The sequence below is a fragment of the Sminthopsis crassicaudata genome, chromosome 4 (genome assembly GCF_048593235.1).
Source record: "Sminthopsis crassicaudata isolate SCR6 chromosome 4, ASM4859323v1, whole genome shotgun sequence".
NCBI lineage: Eukaryota > Metazoa > Chordata > Mammalia > Dasyuromorphia > Dasyuridae > Sminthopsis > Sminthopsis crassicaudata.
In genome coordinates this window covers 29,952,520-29,967,928 of record NC_133620.1, presented here as the reverse complement: position 1 = coordinate 29,967,928, position 15,409 = coordinate 29,952,520, and the positions used below count along the sequence as shown (strand labels likewise).

The 15,409-nt window shown below is 53.5% G+C and overlaps 2 protein-coding genes and 1 long non-coding RNA gene across 4 annotated transcripts; 2 read left to right on the top strand and 1 right to left on the bottom strand.

Annotated features, from left to right (window-relative positions):
* Positions 1-1,040: 1,040 nt before the first annotated feature.
* On the top strand, positions 1,041-4,410 carry DPH2 (diphthamide biosynthesis 2). Of its 2 annotated transcripts, none has more exons than XM_074266151.1 (6): positions 1,041-1,328; positions 1,573-1,685; positions 1,767-1,990; positions 2,564-2,983; positions 3,091-3,276; positions 3,378-4,410. In XM_074266151.1, exons 1-6 carry the CDS (start codon positions 1,182-1,184, stop codon positions 3,500-3,502), a joined length of 1,215 nt encoding a protein of 404 aa, XP_074122252.1. In that variant the 5' UTR covers positions 1,041-1,181; the 3' UTR covers positions 3,503-4,410. The 2 variants fall into 2 exon arrangements, with proteins under 2 accessions (XP_074122252.1, XP_074122251.1); XM_074266150.1 differs by having other exon boundaries at positions 1,042-1,328; positions 2,291-2,983.
* Positions 4,411-6,137: 1,727 nt separating this feature from the next.
* On the bottom strand, positions 6,138-9,985 carry LOC141541752 (uncharacterized). Its single transcript, XR_012481890.1, has 2 exons — positions 9,821-9,985; positions 6,138-6,790 (listed from the first exon to the last, which is right to left on the bottom strand). It is a non-coding gene; the product is annotated as an uncharacterized LOC141541752 (long non-coding RNA).
* A 1,640-nt stretch (positions 9,986-11,625) lies between these two features.
* ATP6V0B (ATPase H+ transporting V0 subunit b) lies at positions 11,626-14,932 on the top strand. Its single transcript, XM_074266152.1, has 8 exons — positions 11,626-11,885; positions 13,254-13,302; positions 13,491-13,574; positions 13,760-13,837; positions 14,022-14,091; positions 14,193-14,244; positions 14,323-14,513; positions 14,644-14,932. Exons 1-8 carry the CDS (start codon positions 11,819-11,821, stop codon positions 14,668-14,670), a joined length of 618 nt encoding a protein of 205 aa, XP_074122253.1. The 5' UTR covers positions 11,626-11,818; the 3' UTR covers positions 14,671-14,932.
* The last annotated feature ends 477 nt before the right edge of the window (positions 14,933-15,409 follow it).

The window sequence follows — 15,409 nt, the reverse complement described above, 5'->3', positions numbered from 1 at the left end:
AATGCCGCCGGGAGAAGGAGGGGAGAGGAGCAGCTGGCTTCCAACGACCTCGCCAAAGATCTTGGGTTTCCCTCCTTCCCCCTGCTCCCCACCTCCCCATCGGCTCCACTAGAAGGCACAGCCGTCTCCGGGCAGACTAGGCCCCCACGGGAGTCCGGAGGTTTGGGCGTTTGTCCCTGCTCCACCGCTTCCAGCGGAAAGATCTCTCGCTAGCCTCTCCTTCCCCTCCCCCCTTTCCTTATACCCGGGAGGAAACCAGTCCTGGGAGAGCCCGTGAAGATCGCTGGGATTTCATGGAACGTCTTGCCGGCCCAGAGCTGCAGGGGGGAGGGGGGAGAGGGGAAGGGGAGCCGCCTCGCGCCAGCCCGGCCTCCAGCTGCCCCGAGCTACTTTGTATCCTCCGCGGCCCCTCCCCTGCCGGAGCGGCCGCCACTTTGTATCCAGGGCAGGTGCCACCGCCGACGCCCACCTTCTGCTCGGCAGCTACAACGTATCCACCGCATCTTTCTACTGAGACTACATAGTAGCCACCTCTGAGTGAGTGTGAGTGTGTGTGTGTGTGTGTGTGTGTGTGTGTGTGTGTGTGTGTGCGCGCGCGCGCGCGTGTGCGTCTGTCTCTTCCACTACACCCCCAGCCCACCCTGCCGTGGCTACACAACACCCAGACCCGCAGCTCCGTCACAGCCAGCGACTGCTACAGGAGCTTGGGACAGGGCTTAGGACCAGCCGCTGCGCAGGGGGGCCGCCGTCATCACAGTTCGATTTAGCTTGGAATACTCCTATACTCAGTTGCCCCTGAACAGAGAAGGAACACAAGAAGCGGGCTGCGCATGCGGCTCCGAGCCTTTTTAACCACCCCTCCCACATCACCCGCCCCCTTCCTCACCCTTTTCCTGGGGGCCTGGAAACTACAACTCCCACAAAGACTTACGGCTGGCGGTTGGGGCGGAGCCAGGACAAATACGCTCCTTTCCATTGGCTCAGAAGCCGTGAGTAGGCTATTGGCTACTGGCGCAGGGCCAAAAGGAAATTACAAGCTCGGATTGGCGAAGTATGAAGACTAGGGGGTGGTCCCGGAAATAGTGCTAAACTGGAGGGTAGACCCACGTGGAGGGTCTGGGGTTCTGGAGCAGATCGTAGGCTCGGACCTAGGCCTGGCGGCCAGTGCTGTGGAAGGTGACATGGAAGACACTTTCAGCAGCCCAGCAGAGGCCACCCTACAGCGAGAGGCGGGGGTCCCGGAGCCACTGACACCCCTCACGGAGCTGGGCAGCACTTATGAGCTGGAGCGGGTGCAGGCCTTCCTTCTGGAGCACGAAGCCAAGCGGGTCAGTGGGGGAGTGGCCGGGGGTGGGGTGGGGTGGGGAGAGGGGAGACAAAGGGGAAGCCTGAGGGGAAGTGAGGATGTAGAGGATGGGGGCGGAGAGGGACTGGAGGAGGGAGGGGTTAAGGAAAGGGCCTGGGGTGGGGGGCTGAGGGGAAAGGGAGATGGGGGGGGCTGGGAGGAGGGGCGGCACACCCCCTCCCCCGAGCCAGTGAATCTCTGAGCAGGGCCCTCTGTTGGCTGCTCAGGTGGCCCTGCAGTTCCCGGATGAACTCCTAGGAGACAGTGTGGCTGTGGCCCGGACCCTGGAGGAGATGACAGGAGCCAAGACCTTCGTTCTGGGAGACACAGCCTATGGCAGGTGGGAGCTGAGGGCTGGAGGGAAGCTGGGGGGGGGCTTCTGGCATCCTTGCCCGCCCCCCTGATTGACCCCTCTCCACAGCTGCTGTGTGGACGTCCTGGGGGCCGAGCAGGCCTCCGCCGATGCCCTGGTGCACTTTGGCCCGGCCTGCCTGAGCCCGCTTTCGGGCCCCCTGCCTGTCATCCACGTCCTTGGCCGGCGCCCGGTGGCCCTGGAACTGTGTGCAGAGGCCTTCCGAGCCCTACATCCCGACCCTGTGGAGCCCGTGGTGCTGCTGAGCGAGCCATCCTGTGCCCACGCCCTGGGTGAGGACTGGGGAGGGGAGGGTGGGCAGAGACCGAGGTGCTCCCCAGAGCCTTGTGTACTACCCCATCCAGTGCCTGTGAGCTCCAGGGAGGGCAGCAGTGGGACACAGCTATGACTGAGGGAAGTTATGAGTGGCATGTGCAGCCTCCTTCCCCTTTGACCTCGGGGCCCATTTAATCCTCTCTCCTCCCCACTAAACCTCCCCGGGTCCCAGCCCAATGTGCTCCCCAGGTCAGGCCTGGCGTGGCCACCCTCTCCAAGCCAGTTCCACAAACTGACCATGTATGTTCTTCCTTCAGAATCCTTAGCTGCCCTTCTTCGTGCCCAGTATGAGGACATCGTGGTCTCCCACCCGGCTCTGCCCGCTGTTGCCCCAGGCTGGGAGCACCCACCCTTGGAGCGTTTTGGCCGCTTTTTTCCACTGGGCCCCGGGCGGCAGCTGGAGGACTATGGGGCCTTTTATGTGGGGGGCTCTGAGAATGCAGACAGTGGCGGGATTGAGGTGACCCCAGACTTGCTCCAGCTGCTCCTGGGCTGGGCCCCCAGCCGCCGCTTCTCTTCTTGTTTGCCAGACTCGGGACGGGCCCAAGCCGAGGGCCCCCGGGCAGTCCGAGCCAGAGCACGGAGCCACTATCTGGTGGAACGGGCACGGGATGCGAGAGTGGTGGGACTGCTGGCAGGTGCTCCAGGGGGGGCAGGGCACCGAGAGGCTCTGTCCCATCTTCGGAAACTGGTGCAGGCTGCTGGCAAGCGGGCCTACGTCCTGTCTTTGGGCCGGCCCAGCCCTGCCAAGTTGGCCAACTTCCCAGAGGTGGACGTCTTCGTGCTCCTGGCCTGCCCCTGGAGGACCCTCGATCGACCACAGAGTGGTGCCAGTAGGGGCTTCTTCCGACCTATGCTCACCCCCTATGAGCTGGAAGCCGCCTGCAACCCGGCTCGGGGCCTGCTGGGGTTTGGGCCCTACCTGACTCATTACTCTGACCTGCTGCCAGGTAAGGCCGGCTTCCTCCCTTGTCCCTTGGCCCTGAAATTTTGCTCCAGCTGGGAGGGCAGGAAAAGGTCAAGGGCCATCCCTGCTCTCCCTCCCCTGTTCCTCCAGGCTCCCCCTTCCACGTGCCAGTCCCACCCCCAGAGTCTGAGCTATGGGATGCTCCAGACGTGTCACTCATCACTGGAGAGCTGCGCCCCCCGCAGGCCTCAGCCTCAGCCTACATTCCTGATGGCCTGGAGGCCTCAGCCCTGTGCCAGCGACCCCAGCTTGAGCTCGCTGAGAGCAGTCCAGCAGGTCAGTGTGCCCACCCCCGCTTCCCTGGCTTCTCTGGGATGCTCACCTGTGGGAGGTGGGGGCTGAGGCCCCTGGCTTACCCTCTCCCTTGACCCCTCCAGCTTCCTTCCTGAGTTCCCGAACTTGGCGAGGTTTGGAACCTCAGCTGGGCCAGACGGCACCGATGAAGGCGGTAGCTGGGAGACGAGGAGTGCCCATTGCCTATGAGGATGAGCCCGGCAGCTGAGGAGCCTCGGAGTCAAGTGGCACTCCGAGAAGAGACCCTGGCACTCCTCAAAAGAGCGGATCCCAGCACTGCCCAAGGCACCAGCAGCCAGTCTGGCTGAAGTAAACAGGCTCATGCCAAGTTGCCCTGCCTGCTCTCTGCGCCCCTTTGTTGATGACTGAATGCAAGGGGGGGAAGGAACAGCATTTTTACAGCACCTACTGTGGGTGAGGCACTGGGTAGCTCCTATGTGATCATCACAATAACCCTGAGAGCTACGGGCTATTATTATCCCCGTTTTAGAGATGAGGAAACTGAGGCAGGCAGCAGTGAGGTGACTTGCCCAGAATCACACAGCTAGTAAGTGTCTGAGGTCAGTTATGAACTCTGGTTTTCCTGACTCCTGACTAACAGAGTCCAAGATCAAGATGACCCCCAAACTGAACACTGTCCCTTTGGCTGCTGCTGTCTCATGTGCTTGTCCTCTTGGTGTCAGGGCATTGATTAGGCACCTACTGTACAACTCTCTGTCAGGCCCTATGCCAAATGTGTAAAGAATGGCAACATCAGGGAACCCTGCCCACAGTGGGCTCTCCATCTGATGGGGAGATAAACACCATGTAAAAAAGCTAAGGGGATTTGGGGTATCCGGGCCTCCCCGCACCTTCCCACCAGGCCTAGAAGAGCCTGCCTCAGGCCCTTTGAGGAAGCCAAGGTACTGGGGAAGGCCCTTCTCTACAGTAAGAGTCAGCCTCTTGGTGGAACTGGGGGGCAGGAAGGTCCAGTTGAATGTTACGATATTTAAAAAGAAAAGCGCCTCACAAACCAGACAAGAATCACACTCTCAGGTATGATCTTCTCCGTGTTCTACCAGATTCTTGGAAATTCCGTTTTAAGTTCAGAATAAAAAAATTAATAAAATTAAAAAATAATTTTTTAAAAACGTAGAATGTGCTAGTAAATGACCTAAGGACATCCCGAATGTCTGCGGGTCTTACCTGAGGACATGCTTGGTTTTGGGGAAGTATTTGACCCATAGGTCGGATTGACCAGCACGGGAAAGGAGCTTGCCCAGTCTGGCCCCTTTGCCTGGGTTACCCTGGCTCTGCCACCTTGGTCTGGTGTGGCTCTAGTCAGAGCTTCAGCCGCATCCCTTGCTGGCTCCTGGATAAAGCCTGCCATCTGGATATGCTGCAGGCTTGGTACTCTCCCTGTGTCTGTCCAAGCATTGCCTGCTCCCACCATCATCCCCTCCCCGTGCCCCCCCAAAATCTGTTGTCAAATCTTGCTGTTTCTCCCAACCCCCCATCTACCCCTTCTCTGCACTTCCACACTGCCAGCACCAGGTTCTCATCCCCTCTCACCTGGACGGTATTCACAGCTTCCTTCGTTTTCCCAAAGCCGGCCTTTCCCCTCTCCTGTCAGAGTAATAAAAGTAGGTAAGGGGACCACATCACTCTAATGCTCAAGAAGCCTCACTGGTTCCCTATTGCCTCTCCTGTACTGTTAAATTCAAACTCCTCATCAGAGCCTGTCCCGGTCTGGCTATAGTCTCCTTCCAGACTGAATTCTTGGGTCACGTGCTCCACATCTTGGTGGAACTGTTCTTGCTATTCCTTGGTCCGCTTGCCTGGAGTGCCTTCTTCCCTCCTCTCTCATCCGGAAACAGTGGGCAGCTCTTATTGGTAACAAGTTTCCCCAAAAGCAATCTTCATTCTGCCTCCCCCCCTGGATTTCGCCTCCAGGCCCAGCAGAACAAGTCCCATACTTCTCCCCAGTCTGACCTTCAAAAATAGAAAGCTGCCTTGTCCCACAGGAACCTTATTCTCATCAAGATCTACACCCCCAGTTCCTTTGATCTTCACGTGACATGAGATTGAGCCTCTCCCCAGTTTCCCACGCCCTTCTAACCCTGGGGACCAGACCTGATCACAGCCCACCAGTGGTAGTCTGGCAGAAGGCAATGGGGCCATCACCTTATTCCGGGAAATTATGTCTTTGGATGCAACTCAAATCACACTAGCTTTTTTGGCCACCCGCCTCAATAAGCTGCTGATTCCTTGAACTTGGAGTCCACGAGCCTCCCATTCCCCACCACGGTCTTTTTCCAGAACGTCTGCTGTCTGTCTTTGTCCCTCTGGTCTTAGAATTTTGATACCCAAGTACAAGACTGGACTTTTCTTCCTTGTGGATTGATTGCACCTTTTTTTGGTTGATTTATTTTAAAATTTAATCCATGGACATATCTTGCTTTTATATTTCCTTCATTTCCCAGTATAATCCTCTCAGATAGTTTTTCCTTATAATAAAGAATTTGAAAAGTGTACAAAAGGGTTCTATTTTAGAACAATCAAGATCAATATTACATGTAGTATGCCCACTTCTGGCCCATCCCCAACTGCTGCTATTTTAGCTATCATTGTTTATCATTATTCTTTGGGTCTCAATTATAATTTCGTTTTTCTTATTGTTTTAACTTGTATTATGGTAGTTACTGTGTATATTGTTTCAGTGGTTCCAATTAATTCTTTGTGCATTAGTTCAGAAAAGTCTTCCTATGCCTTTCTGTGTATTTCACATACATTTCTTTAGCATTGTGATATTCCACCCTATTTGGTTTTTTAGATTTTTGTTTTCAAAACATATGGATAGATAATTTTCAATGTTCATCTTTTTTTTTTAAATTAATTTTATAATTATAATTTTTTGACAGTATATATGCATGGGTAATTTTTTTTTTTTTTTACAACATTATCCCTTATATTCACTTTTCTAAATTTTCCCCTCCTTCCCTCTACTCCCTCCCCTAGATGACAGGCAATCCCATACATGTTAAATGTGTTACAGTATATCCTTGATACAATATATGTGTGTAAAACCAAATTTTTTATTGCATGGCAAGAATTGGATTCCGAAGGTATAAGTAACCTGGGAAGAAAGACAATAGTGCAAAGAGTTTACATTCACTTCCCAGTGTTCCTTCTCTGGGTGTAGTTGTTTCTGTCCATCATTGATCAACTGGAACTGAATTGGATCTTCTTTATGTTGAAGATATAGACTTCCATCAGAATATATCTTCACATAGTATTGTTCAACGTTCATCCTTGCCAAATCTTGTGTTCCAATTTGTTTCTCCCTCCCCCATCCCCTCTCTTAGATGTTAAACGGGTAATTCTTCTCTGCATATGTCCACAATTATCATGGATTGCACCTTCTTCAAATCAGCCCGAGGCTTCTACCTTATCACCAACTTTTTGGAGCCTGCTGGTCAGCCATTGTGTAAGATCCATCCCTCCTGGCTGGTGTCACCTGCGAGATTGAAGAGAGCACAATACTATCTGGGCCTTTCTCTAAGTCACTGATAACCTTTTAAAAAGTCCAGATCAAAGCACAAATTTCAGGGAATGAAGACCTTCCAAGTGGGTGGTGATTATCGTTAATTCTGGTCCTTCAAGTCTGCCAGGCCACGTTATTGTCTGTCTATAGCTTTTCCCAGAACACTACTGTGAGATATTTTGACTCATATTGCTAAAAATCCAGGGAAACTGATGGAAGTGTCTGCCTATGTGGGAGGTTTGAAATTGAGAGACAGAGACAGAGAGAGAGGCTCTGAGAAAGCTGCAAGTTTCCTAAGTTCTTATGCCCTCAAATTACTTCTTATGACTTCCACAGAGAAATGAGGAAGCTTCTTGAGAAAAGGGTTAGAAGGCTGCCCTGAAAGGCCTTGCTCAGTCTCTGACTAAGACTGGAGAAGGGAAATAGCAGCAACAGCCGGAGTGGGAGGGGGGGTGGCAGGAGAGGAGAGGAAGGGAGGGATGCCTGCCAGTAAATAGTCACTGCTGAGGGGAGGGGGCAGAGGCACTGGGGCGGAGGTGGGGAAGGAAGGGGCTGGGGACAGAGGTCCTGATCACCTTGGGGCTACATGCTAGAGAGGACTAGGGAGAGGAGAGCAGCTTGGGAAGAAGCCCCACTTGTGCTATGAACCCAGGCCAAAGCTCTTGGACCCTGACATTGATCATTCCCCAATAGCTATGTTACTTGAAGCTGCTGTTACATCATGTATCTCATTATACGATCCACATTTTTATTCACATTCTATGTAAGTGCTAGAAAAGCTTGTTTACGATGATTTTAGTTCAAGTGTCCAGTTCAAGATGGAAGCAGGGGGAGTTAACACAAAAGGGAAAAATTGAGTGTTCTCTAGAGGAGGAACTTGGTGGGAGATGGAGCAGATGAGGGAGAGTTCCTGCAGATGGAAGACTGAATAACATTCAGATCATGTCCTAGACTTTTTTTTTTTTTTAAACTCAGGGCAGCTTTATTGGGAATGAGCCTGGAAACAGTGATAGGGTGGAACGGAAACAGTTGAACCTATGTTCATATTGGCATTATAGGACTCCTGGGACCAAATGCCCCCCTCCCCCCATCTAACCACACCCCACAAAGAAATTTAATCTGGCAGGAGCTGGGCTGCCTCTCTGATAACTGCTCCCCTCTCCAGATGTTCACTCAGTACCATCCTTTTCTTAATACAGCTGGGGATTTTGCTGGAAAACTCAGCCAATAGTTAGTAAATTCTGTTTTCTCCTTTTTTTTTTTGAAGGACCACCTTTGCCCATTCCAGTCTTGGGCCTGCTCTCTGTGACATTTCACATCTCAGACGGTGGCTCAGCAATCCCACCAGTCAGTTTTCTCACTCTCACTGGATCAGTTCCATCTGGGCCTAATGACCTGAATGCCTCAAGGGCTGCTGGGTACTCTCTCACAACCTCCCTACATATCTGAAGAATCAGTATCCACTTCTATGTCCTTTCCAATCCAAAGATCCTTCTTCATTCTTCTAAGCTAATCAAGTTAATATAATTAGATTTGTCGAGGCACTCCTATGGTTTAGAATCCTCTGGAAACATACTTTTTTTGGTCATAGTTTTCGGGAAGACCAATGATCCGCAGATTATCTCTCCTAGATCTATTTTCCAGGTCTATAGATTTTCCCAGTAAGTATTTGACGTTGTTCTCCAGCTTCTAATTTTTTTTGTTTTGTTTGACTGATTCTTGGGTTCTCAATGAATCATTCATTTCTATTTGTTCCATCCTGACTTTTAAGGAGTTATTTTCTTCATTCACAGTTTTTAGTTCTTTTTGTAAATGCCCAATTTCATTTTTAAATGAGTTATTTTGCTCTATTGAATTTTTTTCCATTTCCCTAATTTTTTTTTTGAGAATTATTTTCTTTTTCCAATTCAGAAATCCTATTTTCTTGGGACTTTTTTATCTTCTCCAATTCAGAAATCCTATTTTCTTGAGACTTTTTTATCTTCCCCAATTCAGAAATCCTACTTTCCTGTGATTTTTTTACCTTTTCTAATTCACTAAATTTGTTTCCCTGCATCTCCTGTGAATTCTTTATTTTTTCCAACTTCAATTTCATAGCTTCTCTTTCCTTCCCCCATTTTTCTTCAAACTCTCTTAACTTTTTAATAGTCTCTTCATGGAGAGAGTTATGTGATGGGGGGCAGGAATCGTTCCCCTTTAGGTTGTTATCTGCTGACTCTCTGCTGTTAACTTCCTCGGGGTTGAATACCCGCTCTTTCTCTGTGTAGAAGGAATCTATAGTTTTTTTGGGCTTCTTGCTCATACTTAAAAAATCTTTTGGGGTCTGTCCCAGGGGTAGGAAATTATTTATTTATTTCTTTACCAGTTTCCTCCCAGACCGGATGGATGCAGTAGCCCCTGTGCCTGAGCTAAGAGAGAGTTCCCCACCCCCTCCCTGGAAGTGCCTCAGAGGTGACCAGCACTGCTGTGCCCCGAGGGCGCTGTGTTTTAGCGGCTTCCCTGAGGTTGAGACTGAACAGTAAAGGTGACTCAAAGCCTAGCCTATGCGTCCCGGTGGGGTGTGGATGTCTGCAGCAGGTGACGTGAAAAGCCCCTGCACTCAAACTGGAAGTGTCTGCCAGGAACCAGGGTCCCTAGTTCAAAGATTTCGCTTCTCTGGGACTTCCGTTCCACCTCCTCCAGCCGAGCCAGGCACTATGAGTTACCGCCCCGCCCACTCTTCAATCTCTTAACTACCCTGAGGCAAAAGCCTGGATTGCCTATGCCGGCCACTGAGTCACCCCTGGGATCCGGGAAGATCCAATCTAGTTTTAAATTTTAAAGTGGTTTATATTTCTCCTCTGAACTGCTGTATTATAAGCAGAGAAGAGGTAACAGCCTGTGCCAGATTCTTTTATCTCAGTGGATTCTCTGATCCCAGAGCCCTCCCCAGCGCGACCGGCGCAGTGTGCCACTACCCCACCGTCTGCGCTGGTCTCTCTTCTTCCTCCCCTGGGAGCTGACCTTTCCTGCTGAAACTCCAGATTCTCTTCAGCTGGTAAGGCGTGCTTCCAGTCCTTGTGGATTCTATCAGTCCAATGCTGTTTCTGAGGCTGATTAAATCTAGTTGGTTGTGAGGGAAGAAAGGAGCTTACACAGTGGTGTGTATCTTCTCCGCCATCTTGGCTCTGCCCCCCCCTCTGGAAACATACTTGAAGTAGCCTCCAAAATTTATGTATTATTTCCTGTCTGGCTTCCCCTTGATTAACTTTCTAAAATCATAATTTCCTCACTCTTCTCCAGAGTCAGAGTCCAGTGGCAAGAGCAAAGTCAAGGGTATGTCAAGTAAAACGATGACCAATCTAAAAAAGAATATTGGTGATTTGAAGATCCTCCCATCTCCCCCCACCTCCACAAAGAAGGAACAAATTAAACTCGTAAGAATTGTAAGCAACTCAAAGAAAAAAAAGAATTTCTCATAAGGACTGCATGCAGACAGGAAGGAAATGAAACAAGAAATGTCTAAAAAATTAAAGCTCAGGAGGAGGGAAATGGAGAAACTGCAGAGCTTAGAACAGAAAGTGACAAAGCTTACTCAAGTAAGAGTCTGCCTGAAATCTAGAATAAACCATAGAGAAATCGATGGCTTCATGAGACAGCAAGAAATATCGGAGAAGTCCAAAAGATTGAAGAGTAGAAGAAAATGTATTCTAATATGAGGAGAAAATACATATGTCCTCTGTGAACCCTGTCTTCACCAAGGAGCATGGAAAGAATCTAATTAGAAAGTCTGGTTGTGATTCTGTTATGTTGTAATGATATATATTTTTAATAATAGGTTTCTATTTTTAAAATACATGAAACCCTTGCAAAACCTAATGTTCCAAATTTGTCTCCCTCCCTACTGACCACCCCCTTCCCCTAGGATTTTTTTTTTCCCCAAGGCTGGGGTTAAGTGACTTGCCCAGGGTCACACAGCCAGGAAGTGTGAAGTGTCTGAGACCAGATTTGAACTCGGGTTCTCCTGACTTCTGGGCTGGTGCTCTCTCCACTGCGCCCCCTAGCTGCCCCTCCTAGTATGTCTTGATGATCCTGAAAGCAAAGGGAAGAGGACTGCACAACCTCGTACACAGAGAATGTTTGATGAAATTAATACTCAGATTGGGGTTCTATGGGGAGAACTACTCAATTACTGACTTCTAAGAGTCAAAATCGGCCGGTAAAAGGTCTTGAGTTGGAAGAAAGGGAAGGAAAGAGAGGAACTTTAGGGAAAATCATTTAGCATCATCCCAGTGTGCAAGTAGAAATCTGAACAAGAGGAGGGAAGGATGTACATGCAGACACTATTTGGTACAGAAACGCATTTCCCTCAACAGAGAATTAGGAAGGAAAGAGGGAAACAAGATGGCGGGTGGATTAAGTCTCTTAATCCAGGAAGACTAAAGAACAGGTACATTCATCGTTGAGGTGCCAAAGAACGGGGACGTGGGGCCGCGAGGCAGCGCAGCGGACAGAGCCCCCGCACGGACTCGTTTCCATGCCCCTCCTCCCCAACTCTCATTCGCTTTGTGGGTATTTTCGTGTCTGGCGCTGAGACCAAGGCCACACCAGTAGTGACAGGGGCGAGATTGACATGTCCCCTCCCCCCAGATCCGAGTGCCTCGAGCGCTCTTGCTCCGGCGAGCCGTGGGGAGTGAAAGGTGGCCGCTTTGCTCCATTTTCCGCCAGCCCGTTTCTCCCTAGGTGCCGCATCAGGACCCGGCGCTTCCTCGAGTCTCTCGGCCGACTACAATTCCCAGGCCCCTTTGCGGTTCGCTTCCATGGGATCACGTGGATGAACGGAGGGCGGAGCCCGTGGTCACATGGCAAAGGCCCTGACGTCAGGTGACCCGGCGCGGGGACGGGCGGGCGGAGGCGGCAGAGCTCAGTGCGCTCGGGCTCGGCCGGCGACCGAGACCCCCGACCCCCGGCCCCCGACCTCCGGCTCCGACTCCAGCCTTGGACCCCGGCCCCGTCGCCGCCATGACGGGACTCGCGCTGCTTTACTCCGGCCTGTCCGTGGCCTTCTGGAGCTGCGTGATTGTCGTAGGTGAGAGCCGGGCCTGTGGCCCACGGGCGGGAGGGGGGGGCGAGGGAGCCAGTCCCTCAAAACCGACCCCGGGCCGCGAACCCCGGACCGTGCCCATGCGCCCTGCGTGTGCCTGCGGCCCCCGTAACCTCCCGTGCGCGTGTCCGTGCCCACGACCCTCCCCTCGGGCGTGCCCGTGCCCGTGCCCGCGGCTGCCCTCCCGGGCTCGTCCGTGCCCACCAGGGTGTGTCTGTTCTCACGGGATGCCCCTTTCCCCGAAATCGTGCCCCTGCGCTTTTGCGCGAAGTCGTGCCCCCGAACCCCTCGTCCTTGCCCACCCCCACCTCGTCCGTGCGCCCCCAGCCCTCCTGCCGCCCCTCTGCTCGCTCTGGAGCCGCCCGGACCTGCTCGGGGAGGGAGGGAGGCCTGGGTCCTCTCGGGGTCCCGGAAGCCTCGCCCGAACCACCACTTCCCCTTCGCTGCCCTAATCCCGGGCCTGGGCCGGTTTGATCTGCCCTGAGCCACTTAGGCTCCCCTCAGTCCTTCCCGGTTGTTGGGTAAACAGGCCCCAGGGAAGGTCAACCCCCTCCACCAGGAGTCCCAGCTCCTGGGCCCGAAGCTTTTGCTTCCTGAGTCTCTAAACCGGGGGCTGGGGGATGGCCCCCCCCCTCCCCCCGGGCGCCAGGCACTGCCTGTTAGAGAGCCATTCTGACTCCCCTTGTGGTTTGGGAGCCATGGGGTCACCTGGGGGGACAGCCCAGGTGGGCCGGAGATGGAAGAGCCACAGGTGCCTCAGCAGCCCGCAGAACTACTAGGGACCTCCACATCCTTTCTGTTCAGAGTCCCCCGTAATCCCCAAGCAGACCCAGGGTAGAATGTTGGCCTGGAGTGGGGAAGACTCCTCTTTCTGAATTTAACTCTGGCCCCAGATGCTTTTTGTCTGTGTGACCCTGAGCAAGTCACTTCACCCAGTTTGCCAGTTTCTTATGTAAATGAACGTTTCTGCCAAGAAAACCCCGTGTGGGGCGTGAAGACTCTCGAACCACTGAGAAACAGAGACAGTGATAGGCCCCCAGAGCTTTGACTTTGTGGCCTTCTTGTGGAGACCATGGTCCCGGGTGGTCCTGGGCAGCCCCGGTCTCCTCTTTATTGAGAGAGGATGCAGGTCTGCGTGAGGTGGGGCTCCCTACAGTCCCGGGGTGCTGCCCTGGGCTCAGAAAAAACCTTAGTGAGGGATCCCCAAGAGACTGCATCCTGTCCCCTTCCACTCAGCCGAACCCCCTCTGCTCCTTTCTTTCCCTTTGGTTCCTGGGCCAGCACAGCCCTGGGCCGAGGCCCTTGTGGAAGTGGGGCCCGCTCCTAGTCCCTGCTCTGTTCTGTTCTTCCTAGGAATCTGCTATACTATATTTGACTTGGGCTTCCGCTTTGATGTAGCATGGTGAGTCATGGCCTGGCCTTCCCAGCTTCCCAGCACCCCCTGAAGGGAGGACCCATGGTCAGAGCGGGGGACATGGCTGGGTGGCCAGGGCTGGGGGGGGGAGTCTTTAATGGGCCAGAACCTAGGAGGTTCTGTGGGGCTCCTCTTCCTTGAGCCTCTTCTTGAGGCATCCCTCCTTTGCTTGCCAGGTTCCTCACAGAGACATCACCCTATATGTGGTCCAACCTCGGGATAGGACTGGCTATCTCCCTGTCCGTGGTGGGAGCAGCCTGGTGAGTGTGTGCATTGGGGCAAGGGGAGAAACCCTTGAAGTCTGGATGTCGGGAGCAGACTGGGGATGTTGGGGCCTTCAGCATGGGCTACTCAAGAGTGATTGGGGAAGGTGCAGGTGGGCACTCGCTGGTGTGTGAGCCCCCTTTGGGAGGATCGGGGCTCACGGACCGCCACCTCCCCGCAGGGGCATCTACATCACTGGCTCATCCATCATCGGTGGAGGGGTCAAGGCCCCCAGGATCAAGACCAAGAACTTGGTAAGGTGAGTTTGGGAGGGTCTAAGGAGCATCTTCCCAGGTTAGCCTCCAAGCAAGACTACTGTGCACCTGTTTCCCCTGTTGGGGGAAGAAACCAGATTAGAATCCATCAGGAAAAGGGTGGGGAGTCGGGTCCCAAAAGGGACCAAACTTTCTCAAGCCCCTGTCCTGTGCTTCCAAATTCCACAGCATCATCTTCTGTGAGGCCGTGGCCATCTACGGCATCATCATGGCCATTGTCATCAGCAACATGGCAGAGGTAGGGAGGGACAGAAGAGGGCGTCCTGGGCTGGCAGATGAGTGTTGGGGCGGGAGGGGTCGGGCTGGGGCTTGTCCTGATTGCACTTCTGCCTCTTGCAGCCCTTTAGCGGTACCACCCCCAAAACCATCGGAAGCCGGAACTACCATGCAGGTAGGCAAGGCTCTCTTGGGCCTGGGGTGGGAGGGCTCTGGTGGGGCCCCCTTCAGCACTCCCCTCTTCTGTCCCCAGGCTATTCCATGTTCGGTGCTGGCCTCACTGTGGGCCTGTCCAACCTCTTCTGTGGCGTGTGCGTGGGCATCGTGGGCAGCGGAGCTGCCCTGGCCGATGCCCAGAACGCCAGCCTCTTTGTCAAGATCCTCATCGTGGAGATCTTTGGCAGTGCCATCGGCCTCTTTGGGGTCATTGTGGCCATCCTTCAGGTATGAGCCCCAAGCCTGGGTCCCCTCCCCGGGCAGGGGGAGGGCCAGGGTGCTGTGACTCTGCTGCTCACTCCTGTTTTTTTTTTTCTTTGTGTGTCCTTTGTCCGCTTCCTGTGCTTTTTTTTTGCAGACTTCCAAAGTAAAAATGGGAGACTAGGCCTGGAGCAGTGGGAGGGCCCTGCCCTGCTGTGATCTACTCTTAATTTATTGGTTTTCCTGGGGGGCCTGGCTGCCCCAGCCAGGGGAGCTGCCCCTCCCCTTGGTGTCCATACTGTGTCCCTCTGGCCCTCACTGCTTTCTGCCCTTCTGGAGTCCCTCAGAGGGGCAGGCCCTGGCCTCAGGGTTGGGAGATTGTGTTCTCTGCCCCACCCCCGCCTCACCAGTGTTTGAAATAAAGGTCTGTGTCCTGGGTTACCCCAGCCATCGGCTCCCTGTTCATTCTTTCACGGAGGGGCGGGGGCATGTCTTGCTTTACCTGGACCCACCCACGTCTCCCAGAGAAGGGGAAGAGACTCTCACTCTCGTGGGCAGGCTCACTTTAGGGATCTTAAAGGCTCCTGTGCCAGTGCTCACACGCTTGAGAGTGGGGCATCCAGTATAGTGTGTGGAGGACCTTGGAACTGCCCTTGTGCCCTGTTAGGCCTTCCCCGACTTGATGCCCTCTGGCAGCCCTGTTCCCTTCCTACTCCCCCGGCGATCTCCAGGGCCCGGAGCCCTCCTGGGCAGCTCTCGGAGCCCCTCCCCCCCAGCTCTGACCACTTTGTTCCAGTCTCCCCAGTTCGCTCTGGCTCCCGGGAGGCTTCTCCCAGCACAGCCACGCCACGTGGGGAGCTCAGAGCTGTCCGACCCCCTGCCTGGGAGGTTCTGTGGGGCGCTTCTTCTTCCTCGAGCTCCCC